This window comes from Bos taurus, chromosome 13 (assembly GCF_002263795.3).
Source record: "Bos taurus isolate L1 Dominette 01449 registration number 42190680 breed Hereford chromosome 13, ARS-UCD2.0, whole genome shotgun sequence".
Lineage (NCBI taxonomy): Eukaryota > Metazoa > Chordata > Mammalia > Artiodactyla > Bovidae > Bos > Bos taurus.
Genome location: NC_037340.1, coordinates 61,622,314 through 61,635,199, shown reverse-complemented (window position 1 = coordinate 61,635,199; position 12,886 = coordinate 61,622,314). Strand labels below are relative to the sequence as shown.

The following is a 12,886-nucleotide window of genomic DNA, read 5'->3' as shown; positions in this document are numbered from 1 at the left end:
GGGTCATCAGCCAATTGCAATTCTAGGTCCCAGCTGCTACGGAGGGCATAGTATCTTATCCTAGCAGCTAAGAGGCTCCGGAGTACACAAGAGCAGCAACAAGCCGGCCCAGTCTTGGAGGGGTGCGGTGTCAATCTAAGCATTCAAGTCTACTCCAAGGCAAAGGAGAGGGAAGGCGGGAGTGCTCCATAAAGAGTGAAACACAGGGACAAAGGCCTGGGGGCAACCATAAGGAGTTTTTGGCAGGTGAGGTGTAGGTTGGTGCTACTGGAACTTTGATGTACATATAGATTACCTGGAGGGCTTGTTAAAAGGCAGAGTCTGATTCAGCAGGCCTAGAGGTAGGGGTGGAGAGTCTGTATTTCTCACAAGCTCACAGGTGATGACAACACTTCTAGTTCATGGATCATCCTGTGAGTCGAAAGCATGAATAGATCTGTGCAGACAGGAGGCTGGAAGGTACGTAAGGGATACATCACACAAAAGCCACACTGAGGAGTCTGGGCTTCGTCCTTTGTGCACTGGGGAGACTCTGAAGAACTTGAAGGAGGAAAGGAATATCTGCAGTTGTAAAGATTACTCTGGTAACCGAGTACATGTATGTATTTGGAGGGAGGGTGTATATGTGTGCAGCACATTTCTGCTCCAGAGACACTGTAATGTTCAGCCCTAGATTTGACAACTAACAAGGATAAGTGAAGTCACCTATAAATTCTTGGTCAGACGTGAACGGAAGCAGCAGCCAGGTTGGGGAGCAGAAATGGTAGGCAGCGGTTCTGAAACTTGAGCAGGCAAGGAAATCACCAGGAGGGATTATTAAAGCTGATTCCTGGGTCTAACCTCCCAGAATGCCTTCTTTGGTAGTTCCGGAGCAGGGTCTGAGAATCTGCTCTTCTAATAAGTTCCCAGGAGATGTTGGAACTGCTGGTCTTGTCTTGGGATCACACGTTGAGAACCATGGGTGCGGTGGAAAAAGCACAGGCTCTGGGGGTCATACAGATAAGAATTCAAGTCCTGACCCATCACTTCCTAGCTGTGTGACTTTGGGCAAGTGACACAGAACCTGCCCAACCTGCAGTTTCTCAATTGTAATAAGAAACTAGGAAACTAATACTCCACTCATGGCAGGGTGCTACAGTGATGATGGTAGTAAGGACTAAGTACAGTACACATTAAGTGTGCTTGATAAGGCAGAGTGGCTTTGCTCTGGGTTGCACTGGAAGGCAGGACCAATGAGCACACTGCAAGGAGGAAGATGTATGCTCATTCTAAGGAAACTTCCAACAAGAGAGTTACCTAGCTAAGGAAAAGGCCATAACCAGAGCTAAACAGAGAGAAGCAGGTGACAAGGAAGGAGGAGGAAGGTGATATCCCTACTCTAGTGAGGAAAGTGAATCAGAAGCCTTATGATCTCCCAGGAAACTCAAGAAATTCATGATTCCTTTGAAACTATGGGATGGTCCACCACCCCAAGCAGCCTAAAGGTAGAACAAAACAAGGCGGAGTTCCAGCCCGAGTTGGGCCCCTTAAAGACATCTCTTGGAGAATCTGAACGTCAAAGTGGAGTCGGGTCCAGCTGTTTGTGACTCCACGGACTACAGCCCGCCAGGCTCCTCTGTCCATGGAATTCTCTAGGCAAGAATACTGGAGTGGCTTGTCATTTCCTTCTCCAAGGGATCTTCCCAAGCCAGGGATCAAATCTGGGCCTCCTGCATTGTGGGCAGACTCTTTACCATCTGAGCCCCAAAGGAAGCCGCTAGGGGGTCACATAATCCAGGAGGCCAGAGAGGGGAAGTGACATGGTCACACAGCAAGTTATCTGCAGAGTACAGAAGGTCCAGCTCTACCAAACCTGGCAGAGCTGGGTGATCAGAAGTTTGTCCCCACTGTGGAGGCCATGCTCAGAGATAATTTTAGGTCATGATTAGAGGTATCCAAAGAAGAACTTGATGCCACGGATTAACTGCTTTTTGTCTCCCTTTACCCTCCTCTAATTCTTTCCTTCTGCAATACTACGCCTTCCTTGCCCCTCCCCCAATTCAATGCTTTTCTACTAATAACCGAATCACTGTAGTCAGTTTCACAATTATCTTTTACTTCAGGATTATTTTGAAAAGAAAAATAATGAAGGCAGACTAATTTTAATAAATATTAAATACAGGGCTATACAACCTGTTTGGCACTGAAGAAGACAGGAAAGAAATGTATAAATTGAAACAGGAGAAATATTAGAAGAAAATATAGACATACTTTAACACAATCTTGATATGAAAAGTTTTCTAAGAAGAAAACAAAATCCAGATGCTATTGAGAAGGAGAATATACAGAAAGGAAGATAATGAAAAAAAAATTCATTGTAAAAAAAGACAATTTGAATAAAAATATTTCGCACACACCTGACAAAGGACTAATTTCTTCAATACACCAAGAACTCTTACAAACCAATAAAAGACAAATAACCCAAAAGAATAAGAATGGGCAGTTAAAGAGAAAAAGGTTCAAATGGTCAGACACAAGAAGATGCTCAACATCATTCAGAATCTAAAAACTGCAAATGAAAATAATGACATCTTTTTTACCTATCAGAGTCAAAAAGTTTAAAAAAATCTGAATACACTAGATATAGATAAATTTGGGGAGAGCAATTTAGCATAATATACACTTAAGTGGGAGGCAGGATTATTACTGAAAGACTGCCAACATAAATTATTAAGTAGAAAATAAAGATGTACATCAACATATACTATAATCTCATTTGTCTAAATAAGTTTTTAAAAAGAATGTACCAAAGTCAAAGATATCACAAGAAAAGGAAACTACAGATAGATATTCCTCAGGAACACAAACGGAAAAATCCTTAACAATACATTAGCAAACTGAATCTAGCAATACAGGAAAAGGTTTACACATCATGGCCAAGTGGGTTCTAGCCCAGGAATGCAATGTTGGCTTCATATCTGAAAATCAAATAATGCAATGCATCATATAAACAAAAAACAAAAACTATACAATCATCACAATTAATGCAGAAAATGCACTTGATGAAGTCCAACACATATTCATGATAAAAACTCTAAACAAACTAGGAATAAAAAAGAACTTCCTCAATCGGATAAATGGTAGCTTTGAAAAACCCACAGCCAACATCACACTTGATGATGAAAGACTGAATGCTTCCTCCTAAGATGAGGAACAAGGCAAGAACGTCCACTTCTGTCATTTCTAGTCGGCATTGCTCTATAAAAGCAAGTAATACACTCTAAGCTAAAAATGAACTCATCCGGATTAAAAAGAAAACAGTCCTTTTATTTGCAGATCACATATCTTATATCAAGAAAATCCTAAGCAATCCACAAAACTACTGCAACTAATAAACAAGTTGGACACGGTCACAGACTACAGTATCAATATATAAAAATTACTTGTATTTTTACACACTAGCAACAAACAACCCCGAAATAAAATTAAGAAAACAGTTTCGTCTACAGTAGCTTCAAAAAGAATAAAGTATTTAGGAATAACGCTTTTAAAAAGGACTTGTATCCTGACAACCATAAAACATTGCTAAGAAAAGTGAAAAATATCTAAATAATTGGAGAGACATTCCATACTGAAATGGAAGACTCAGTACTGTTAGGATAGCAATTCTCCCCAAACTAACCTATAGATTCAGTGCAATCCCTATCAAAATCCCAGCAGGCTTTTTTATTGAAACTGACAAACTGATCCTTAAATTTACCTGGAAACACAAAGGACCCAAAATATCCAAAATAACTTTGAAAAAGAACAAAACTAAAGGGTTTATACTACCAATTTCTAAGCAATTATAAAGCTACAGTAATGAAGACAGTGCGATAAGGATAAGCATAAGAGGACAATGGAACAAAATTAAAAGTCTGGAGATAAAACTTTGTATTTACAGTAAACTGACTTTTAACAAAGTTGCCAAGGCAATTCAGTAGGGAAACGGCAGTCTTTTCAACAAATGGTGCTTGCACAATTTGGTAGCCATGTCCCAAAGGAACCTGACATCATGTACAAAAATTAACAAAACGGATCACAGACCTGGACAGAAAAGCTAGCAAAAAAACATTTTTATGTATGTAAAACATCTACTTTTTAAAAAGCATATTATTTTTTTAAGTAGATTTTTTTTAAAAGTAGATGTTTTATGTACATAAAAATGTTCTGGAGAAATATTAAAAAAATCAGAGTACACCTGATGAGTGGATAGGGGATAGCTGAGTGACTTTCTTTTCATTTGTAACATTTATGCTTTTTTTCCATGTATATGGATAACCTATATTCAAAATAAATACACTGACATTTTAGGAAGGGGAAGGTTTCCTCTGGAACTTCCTTTGGGCAAGTTCCCCTGAAGATGGGCAGAAAATGGCAGCTATAAGGTAAGAATGATGCCATGGAGATTCTGGAGCCAGGTGTGTGATCTGAACCAGACCAGATTAGTCATTCTTAATCCTGGGAAAGTGTTGCAAATCCCTCTGAGAATCTTAAGTTACAGAAGCTGCTCCCAGGAAAAAACACTCCAAAATGCAGAATATGACGTATGAGTCCAAGGAAATCAAAGACCTAGAAGTTGACAGGCCCCTGATTAAAGAACTCTGTACCGGATCCCATTTCAACTTTTTGTGATTATTTGACTTACCTACCTTTGTAGTCCTTGACTGCCTGATAGAGGATGTTTGACACGTATTTCATTTCTGTAAGGAAATTAGGAAGAAGCAAAGTACCTGCTTCTTGCTAAATCCCTTTATATCTTCCTTTAATCTTTAACTGATCCCCAGAAACTCTCACATGAGACTGTCTGAAAAGTCAGTTAAGTATTTAGCAAACATCTGTTGCATGTTCAGACCCATGAACAGAGTAGGAGTCACAGGAGAGGTGAACCAGTCCATTCAATGTCATTTGCTTTACTTGGTTTCCAAGTCACAAAGCTGCAGAGGTGGGATGTCAAGGAACAAGGTGATGGTAATCTAGAAGCCCTTGCATTGTGATCTGACACTCCATCTCTGGCAAAGATATGGGTGACTAGGAAGGTTATAAAGCTCAAGAGACCTAAGAATCAAGGTCTTGCCCTCCCTATTTTATTCTTGGGGGTTGGGCACACAGAAAAACTTCTCCCAAACAACAGCCAAATGAAGAACTATTAGGACCCAAAAGTACCCTTCACCACGCCCTCACACCCAACTTTGCACCACCCAGTTTGAAAGGTATGAACAATTAACTTCTTCCAAAGAAAATAGGAAGTTTCCCCTGAGAATTGAAAACTTTTCATTTACTCATATTCTCTGTGGCCAGAAGTTAACCTTTTGTTTTCTGGAGCCCTCTGCCTTGCTGTCTTCTTTCCCATAAACAGCATCTGAGTACAGAGTGTGGCCAATCTGAACAGCCTTTCAGATTCCTATTCCATGCCTTTCCTGCTGTAAAAGCTGCACCTTCCCTTAAGAGTAAGCTAGATTCTTCTTTTTTTCCTTTTCAAAGATATAATCATCATTTCAAGATCACTCAGTAACTGCTCCCCAGATTTGTGGGGGTCGGGGAGAATAAAGAAAAAGACTTTGGGGCAGTTTGCCAACAGTTAACTGAAATCAATTACCTAATCAGTTAAAGCTCCCTAAGAATTCAACCATACTTGAACGAAAGCCAATGACAGCCAAAGACCACTTACCAAGCAGCCTCCATGGAGCTAAAGACCTCAGGAAGAAAAATAAACAAACCCAGACCCAAAATTAGCCACAGGAGACTCAAAATGTAGCCTTTTTTTCAGAACCCATAGACACTGAGTAACTACTGGGGTGCTGCTGCTGCTGCTGCTGAGTCGCTTCAGTCGTGTCCGACTCTGTGCGACCCCATAGACGGCAGCCCACCAGGCTCCGCCGTCCCTGGGATTCTTCAGGCAAGAACACTGGAGTGGACTGCCATTTCCTTCTCCAATGCAGGAAAGTGAAAAGTGAAAGTGAAGTCGCTCAGTCGTGTCTGACTCTTATTGATCCCATGGACTGCAGCCTACCAGGCTCCTCCACCCATGGGATTTTCCAGGCAAGAGTACTGGAGTGGGTTGCCATTGCCTTCTCCTTCTTCGGGAATAAAATGGAGCTAATACTAGTAGCTCATACATTGTTTCAAGAGTGGAGAAAGATGGCGATCCAGTGGTTAAACTCAGCATTTTCAGGGCAGGGGTCCTGTTCAGTCTGTGGTCAGGGAACTAAGATCCCACAAGCTATGCAGCGCAGCCAAAAACATAAAAATAATTTGTTGGGCAGAGACATACACAAAGACTCAAAAGTGTTCTTTGGGGGTAGGGAACAACCAACTGTGTGAAAGTCCAGGCGAAACTAATAATTACCCTCACCAAGCAAAAGACTTCTAGACCCAGACCTTGAGGCCAGAAAGTGCAGAAATAAAACATTAAAAATGCACGGAACTTCCCCCCTCCCTTGGGTATTTATTATATACTCTGTTAGCCCAAGCAATAGGCTTAGACAGTTCATCTCCTAAAGATTTCAAACCCTGGAGCAGGAAAGTTACAGCATGTTCATCTCGCATTTCATTTAATCATCACAATTCTTTCAGAGTCTCATCCTCATTTTAAAAATAAGAAAACTGATCCAGACAAAAAAGCTCTGGAAATGGATGGTGCTGATGGTTGCACAATAATGTGAATGTATTTAATGCCAGTGTACACGTAATGCCACTGTACATGCAAAGCCAGTGTACACATAAAATAGTTTAAATGATATATTTTATGTCTATTTTACCACAGTAAAAAAAAATTTTGCTTTAAGTAACAGGTTTAAAGAACCAAATAGTTGGCCTGAAGTCATAAAACCAATCAGTGTCAGATTCCAGGCCATGAGCTTAGACCCAGCCTTAGTTTCTTCATTTGTAAAACGGGTTTTTGTAACGATTAGATGAAATAATGGATGGACATGTGGTTTATCAACTGACATGTATCTTGTGAACAGAAATTTTCCCCTCAAAATTAGGTAACCTAGGGGATTACCACAAACTTTAAATATTGCTTTTGAATCCACATGTCAAAAATAGGAAGATTTTTATAGAGACCACCTCATTCAGGGGTTGCTCATTCAAACCCCTAGAAGGGCCATGCAAATTACCTACTGGGTGATGCCGCTAAGGAATAAGCCAAAAGGTATGGAAGACTGGGTCCTGCACGGGGAATGTTCTTTATGGGAAATTTGGGCCCAAATTTTCAAGAAAAAAATGAAAATCCAGAACTTTTTTAATGTGAAATCTCCCAATTATTAAATATTGGCAACTAACTGGAAAAAAATGTAAAGTCCTGTGCCTGCCAACCTCTCTTCCTCGCCCCCCAGCCCCAATCAACGCCATGTGAAGATGAGCTCCATAACTGTCACTTCACAGCACGAGATCTGCTTCATTAGAAACCGAGGCCCAAAGATACTAAGTGACTGGCCAGGGCACCCAGACTCCCTTCTAAACTGGCTTATGAATTCAGCTCCAATTTGTGATTTGATTTTGTTTTTTAAGAACTGCCAGTACCATTTAGTATACCCTCTGAACAAAAAACCTTCAGATTTCAAACGCTGGGAGATCTGTCAATTTTAATGCGTGGGAACAGGTGAGAAGTCATGGTACAGAGCAGAGAAGGAAGCAATGAAGAGGAATGGGGCAGAACCGAGAAGTCCCAGCGTCCGAAACCATGTCCCACTTGAGAACTATCAGTGTCAGCAAATGGTTCAAGGATCAAAGCAGGTCTGGGGCGGTAGGTGGCTCCTACCATTCGCCTATGGCCAGATGGCCCTGTTCATCCTGAGTCCTTCCCACCTTCCTGCCAGTGCCCAGAGATCAAAACTCAACCTTCAACATTCTGTGACCTGCTTCTTTTTCACTGAGATCAAAGGGAAACTTTTGTCCAAGTTGTAAAAGAGAAACCAAGAGGCAACTTAATGCCGCCTCTGCCTTCCTTGGACTTCCTGGGGGGATTAAGGGCACTCCTTTAAAGGGATTTCTCAGAGAAACACATCTGTACCAAGGACTGGTGTTGGCGCCTCGGCTTCTAAGGACACAGTGGCTCCTGCAGAACACATGTGCCACGTGGAGCAAGCGGAGAGAACAGACAATGCAACCAACAGACAGCAGCCTGGAAAGACCACAGGGATTAAGATCACGGAAAAAAAAATCCATCTGATTTATAGGCATATTAGCAAAAATCACCTTGAATCCAAGTATTCTAAGCCACAAATTTTTCAACTTCAAGTTTAAATCTTCAATTTCATTGAAGATTTTACAAATTTCATTGAAGAATTTAGAAATCCTCAAGTCTAAATCTTCATTTCACATATAACCTGTGCTGAAACAGACGAATAACACCAAAGTCATTTGCTCCAGGCCACCTGATAGATCAGTGGCAGTGCTGGGACTAAGCCCCAGCTGCTTCTTCCTCAATGAGCCAATGGCCATTCACAGGTGAGGCCCCGGGGAGACAGCAACTTGCCACACACAGGACTGCTGGCAGAGTCCAGGCCTCCTGCCTTCTGTCCCAGAACTCTATCAGCCAGACTTCATCACAAAACACGATTCCTGTGCTTCTAACTGACCCAAGGACAGGGGGCGAGGGGGATAGTGGAAGGAAGGAACTGGCTAGCACCGCTTTCGTTTGATCAAAGGAAGCTAGAGGTCATTCAGACCATTCCCCTGCCTCTGGACTGGATCAAACTCAACCTCAGAACAGTGAGAACTGACCCAGCAATTCTACTCCTAGGTATACACCCAAGAAAACTGAGAACCGATGTTTACCCAAGAGCTTGCACACAAAATGTTCACAGCAACATTATTCATAACAGCCCGAAAGTAGAAACAATCCCCAAATCCATGAACAGATGAAAAGGTAAACCAAATGAGGTCTATCCACACAATGGAATATTATTTGATCATAAAAAGGAATGAAATATTGACACATGCTATGACATGGATGAACTCTGAAAACATTATGCCTTGTTTAAAAAAAAAAGAAGTCAGATAATAAAACACCACATATTGTTTGACCCCATTTATATGAAATGTCCAGAACAGAAAAATCTATACAGACAGAAAGCATATTAATGGTTGCCAGGGACTGGAGGGAAGGGGGAGTGGGAAGTGGCTGCTAATGGATTTTTTTTAATGGGGTGATGAAAATATTCTGGAGGTGGACAGTGGTGAAGGTTGCACAACTCTGTGAATATACTAAAAACCACTGAACTGTAAACTTTAAAAGGGTGAATTTTATGTTATATGAATTATAATCCAATAAAAAGGAAAAAAACATTAAAACCCCAAACAGCATGAACAATGTGTGAGAGAAATACAGAGTTTTATTTTCCAAACAGAGGTTTCTAGATTCCTGAGATGTCTACAAATGTCCTCAATGGACACTTCCCAAGTTCCACCAAAACAATATTCCTCAAAGCATATTCCATATCAACAGTTCTATAAAGGATGAGATATGGGCCTGCTCCTCACCTCAGACCCAGCTAGAGCAACTTGGTATCATGTAACTTTATAGTCATCTAAATCCAGGGCAGGAGGAACGCAGGAAAACTACAGAGAACTTCAGTTTACATCGGCCATCTACTCCTAGCTGGGGAACTTTAGGAAACACCCACTGTGCTAACACAGATCTGGGAGGTGGCAACCGACCCGTGGGGAAGAAGAACCAATCACTAAGGAAAGGGAGGGAGGTAAAAATCCATAAATACCACTTGAAACTTGCACCCACAGCCCTAACTTTTAAAATAAAAGAAAAAACCAAAAGCCAACATGTTCCCACAGTCACTGAGTCTATTAGCTAGGTTCCTCTTTGGTTGTATGACTTGCCTCAGACACCCAGACACCCCAAAGCAGACCCACACACTTCCATCCCCAGCAGTTGTGAAACCACCTATTGTACGAGGGTGCGGGGACTGTTCTGACTTCCGTATAATAAAGGGCTTCACACAGACCAAGCTCAAGTTTATCTGCCCACCCAGCCTGTCACACATAGTATCCCCTGGTAATAAATGTGCTTCTGTGACTTTTCACTATTGCATCAAACATGAAGCTGCTCATGTGCCCTCTTTAAAGTGGCCTCTGTGGGTTCCTGTACACATTACACTCTCAGTTTCTGGAAATCAGTTTATAGTATTCATCATGAAAGCAGAGGATGATACTCCCAGGTGGCACAACAAACACAAAATCACTTTGCCGTCCACTGTGCTTAGAATACAATCCAAATGCCTTTCCATGGTTTCTCTGCAGGCTGAGAACAAGCTGGGTCCCTCAATGTAACATTCTGAAAAGTGTGGGAAGGGCAAGCACTGTAACAGAACAGTCTTTCAAAATGCAGTCCACAGATTACAAACTGTAGACTACAACCCACAATTACAGGCATGTTTCTAGAAATACAGCTCTTCCTGCCTCTCTCTGATTCCATCTTGTATTATTCTTTGTTCCCCCCCACCCCCAACTCCTCACCATGTTTCAGCCCCTCCAGCCTTCTGTGTTCCTCAAACATACTCTTTCCCACCTTGGTCTTTTATACTTGCCATCTCCTTTGCCTCGAACACTCTCTGGATTGCTGGGTCCTTCTTGTCAATCAGGTCTCAACTCACGTCACTTTCTCTGAGAAGACTTCTCTGACCACGTAATCCAAAGCAGTTGCACCACCCTGTCACCCCCCAATTACTACCACGTCACCTTGCCCTCTTCACACTATCTGACATTACCTTGTTCATGTATTTGACCTACTGACTGTCTCCTCAGGCTAGAAAAAGTCCACAAGCACAGGGACCTTGACCCTGTAACTCACCAGTACATCCCTAAGTCTTGGCACAAAGCAGGCACTCAAATATTTGTTGATTAAATAAATGTGTACCAGACATATGTTAACTTATTACCTCTTAAAACCTCAGAACAGAGCAAGAATTTCCCAGTGCAATGCTATAAATGCCACTTTACTGAACTCCTTCCCTATGGCAAAAGAGGGTGTGACTTTTCCTGTTCATGTTAAGTTCTTATGCCATTCTTGTTCTGAAAGTGGTCCAGAAAAAAAAAAAAAATTGGTTTCAACATACCACATTTGGGATTTTTTTCTGTGGTCTAAGACCACAGATATCAGGCAAGGCTGTGAAGTCTTTTACATGACCTCTGAGGTTCTAAATAAGGAATCCCTTATTAAACAAAAAGGACAATTTATCAGTTGGTTAATAGGACGAGGGGAATTTGTTATCAGCCAGTAACCTATCTTTGCTTGGAAAAAATCAATACCAAAGAATTTAAACAAGAATATTTCTTTACTAAAGTCAAATGTCTTTTGTGTGCACTCCCAGGATGAAATTATCTGAGGAAGCAACATATAGGAACAGTACAAAATCTCTCTGGCCTAAGTGACTTCAATTTTGGTTCTGGTCTCTTGACAAGCAGAATGTGAGCTGACCTTCTGGAAGAAGAAAGGGCCAGTTTTTCACAGATCTACTTCCAGCGTTCTATACCAGAAGCCAGCAAGTTCTGACCCACTTTCCGGGTACAGCTTATCCACATACCCTTATCCACACAAACACTTCATCCTAAAGAGCTGTGTGGCCCTGTAGGGGCATGTGAAGGGGAGGGGGCCAGGCGGCACTGGCATAGTGCTTTTCACAATTGACCACCTCCATCATAATCACTAGAGTGCTTATAAAAGTGTAGATTGCTAGGCATCTCCTAGGCCAACAGAATTAGAATCTTTGGAAACTGCATTTTTGACAAGCTTCCCCACACACCACAAGTCTTTCGCACAGGAAAGTCTGACAACCAGTGGGATAAAAGATCCCTAGGAGAGAGGCAGGGAACTGGAATTGAGAGAAGAAGAGATACAATTAGAGAAGGATATGGGGATTGACAGTGGGGGCTGGGGGTGGGGGATAGGGGTAAAGGCATGCTTCCGGGTATCGGCAGTCAAGACAGGTGCGCGGTGGGGACAAGTGAGGTGAGGACAGGGCTCTAGAAAGGATATGACACAGGGTTCGGGCTGGAAGAGGTGAGGATGCATCCGCGGACTGGTCAAGATAGTGGGGAGGCGGGGAGGCGGAGAAAGCAGGGTACAGACGTGAGAGGGAGGAGCAAAACTGGGAGTAACGGGGGCTCTTTGAAGGGGTGAGGACTGCAAAGTGAAAATTGGGAAATGGGGGTCACAGGAGGCAAACACCAAGAATGGAATAGGAACCACCTAGGGTAGTAGCTGAGATCTTTCCTCTGACCCAGAGCCTCCCCCAAAACTTCGGGCCTTGACAAGCCTGAGTGCGGGGCAAAGGCTGGAGACGGGGAGTTTGGGGGAGACAAGCCCAATAAGGGATGTCCCTCAGGCCTAAGCTAGGGGTCCCTGAAGTGGATCGAGCCAAGCATGGGACGCCAGGAAGTCCTGGGATTCCCCAGAGCGGCCCGCTCCATCTCCGGCTCCCGGAGTCTCCTTCACTCACCATCGCCGCCGCCATCTTGGATCCACGTGTCGCCGTAATGACGTCAGCGGAAGTAGGGTTTCCTTGGTTACGGAGTTTACCACCGCGAGGTGCTGCCCTGTTTCAGTCGCTCTTGTGGTCGCGGTGAGTGGAGGTGCAAAGAAGACTTAGCTCCTGATCGGTAGCCTGGTCTGGGCAGTTAGGTCGCTGGTTAAGTGAAAAGACAGGGTGGTGTAACTACGGGAGCCATGTTAACTCCTGGCAGACCCCCGCTCCTTCCCCGGCTGACACTGCATTGTGGGTAATAGCGGTGTGCGTAAAGGTGCTTGTTCTGTGGGCTCCATCTTTACTATTGGCAGGAAGATCCGTTGCCCGGGTTACCTGAGCCCTTTGATTTGGTTGAGTGGGATCCGTACCAGAGCTCCACT

At 42.8% G+C, this 12,886-nt stretch overlaps 1 protein-coding gene across 2 annotated transcripts in view; it reads right to left on the bottom strand.

Moving 5' to 3' along the window:
- TM9SF4 (transmembrane 9 superfamily member 4) overlaps positions 1–12,719 on the bottom strand; it is a 52,583-nt gene extending 39,864 nt beyond the window's left edge. Inside the window, 1 exon segment of one of the 2 annotated variants that reach the window (NM_001098077.2) lies at positions 12,480–12,719. In NM_001098077.2, the coding sequence (NP_001091546.2) occupies positions 12,480–12,494 (15 nt within the window). In that variant the 5' untranslated portion in view covers positions 12,495–12,719. 2 annotated transcript variants of the gene reach the window in all.
- Between the last annotated feature and the right edge of the window lie 167 nt (positions 12,720–12,886).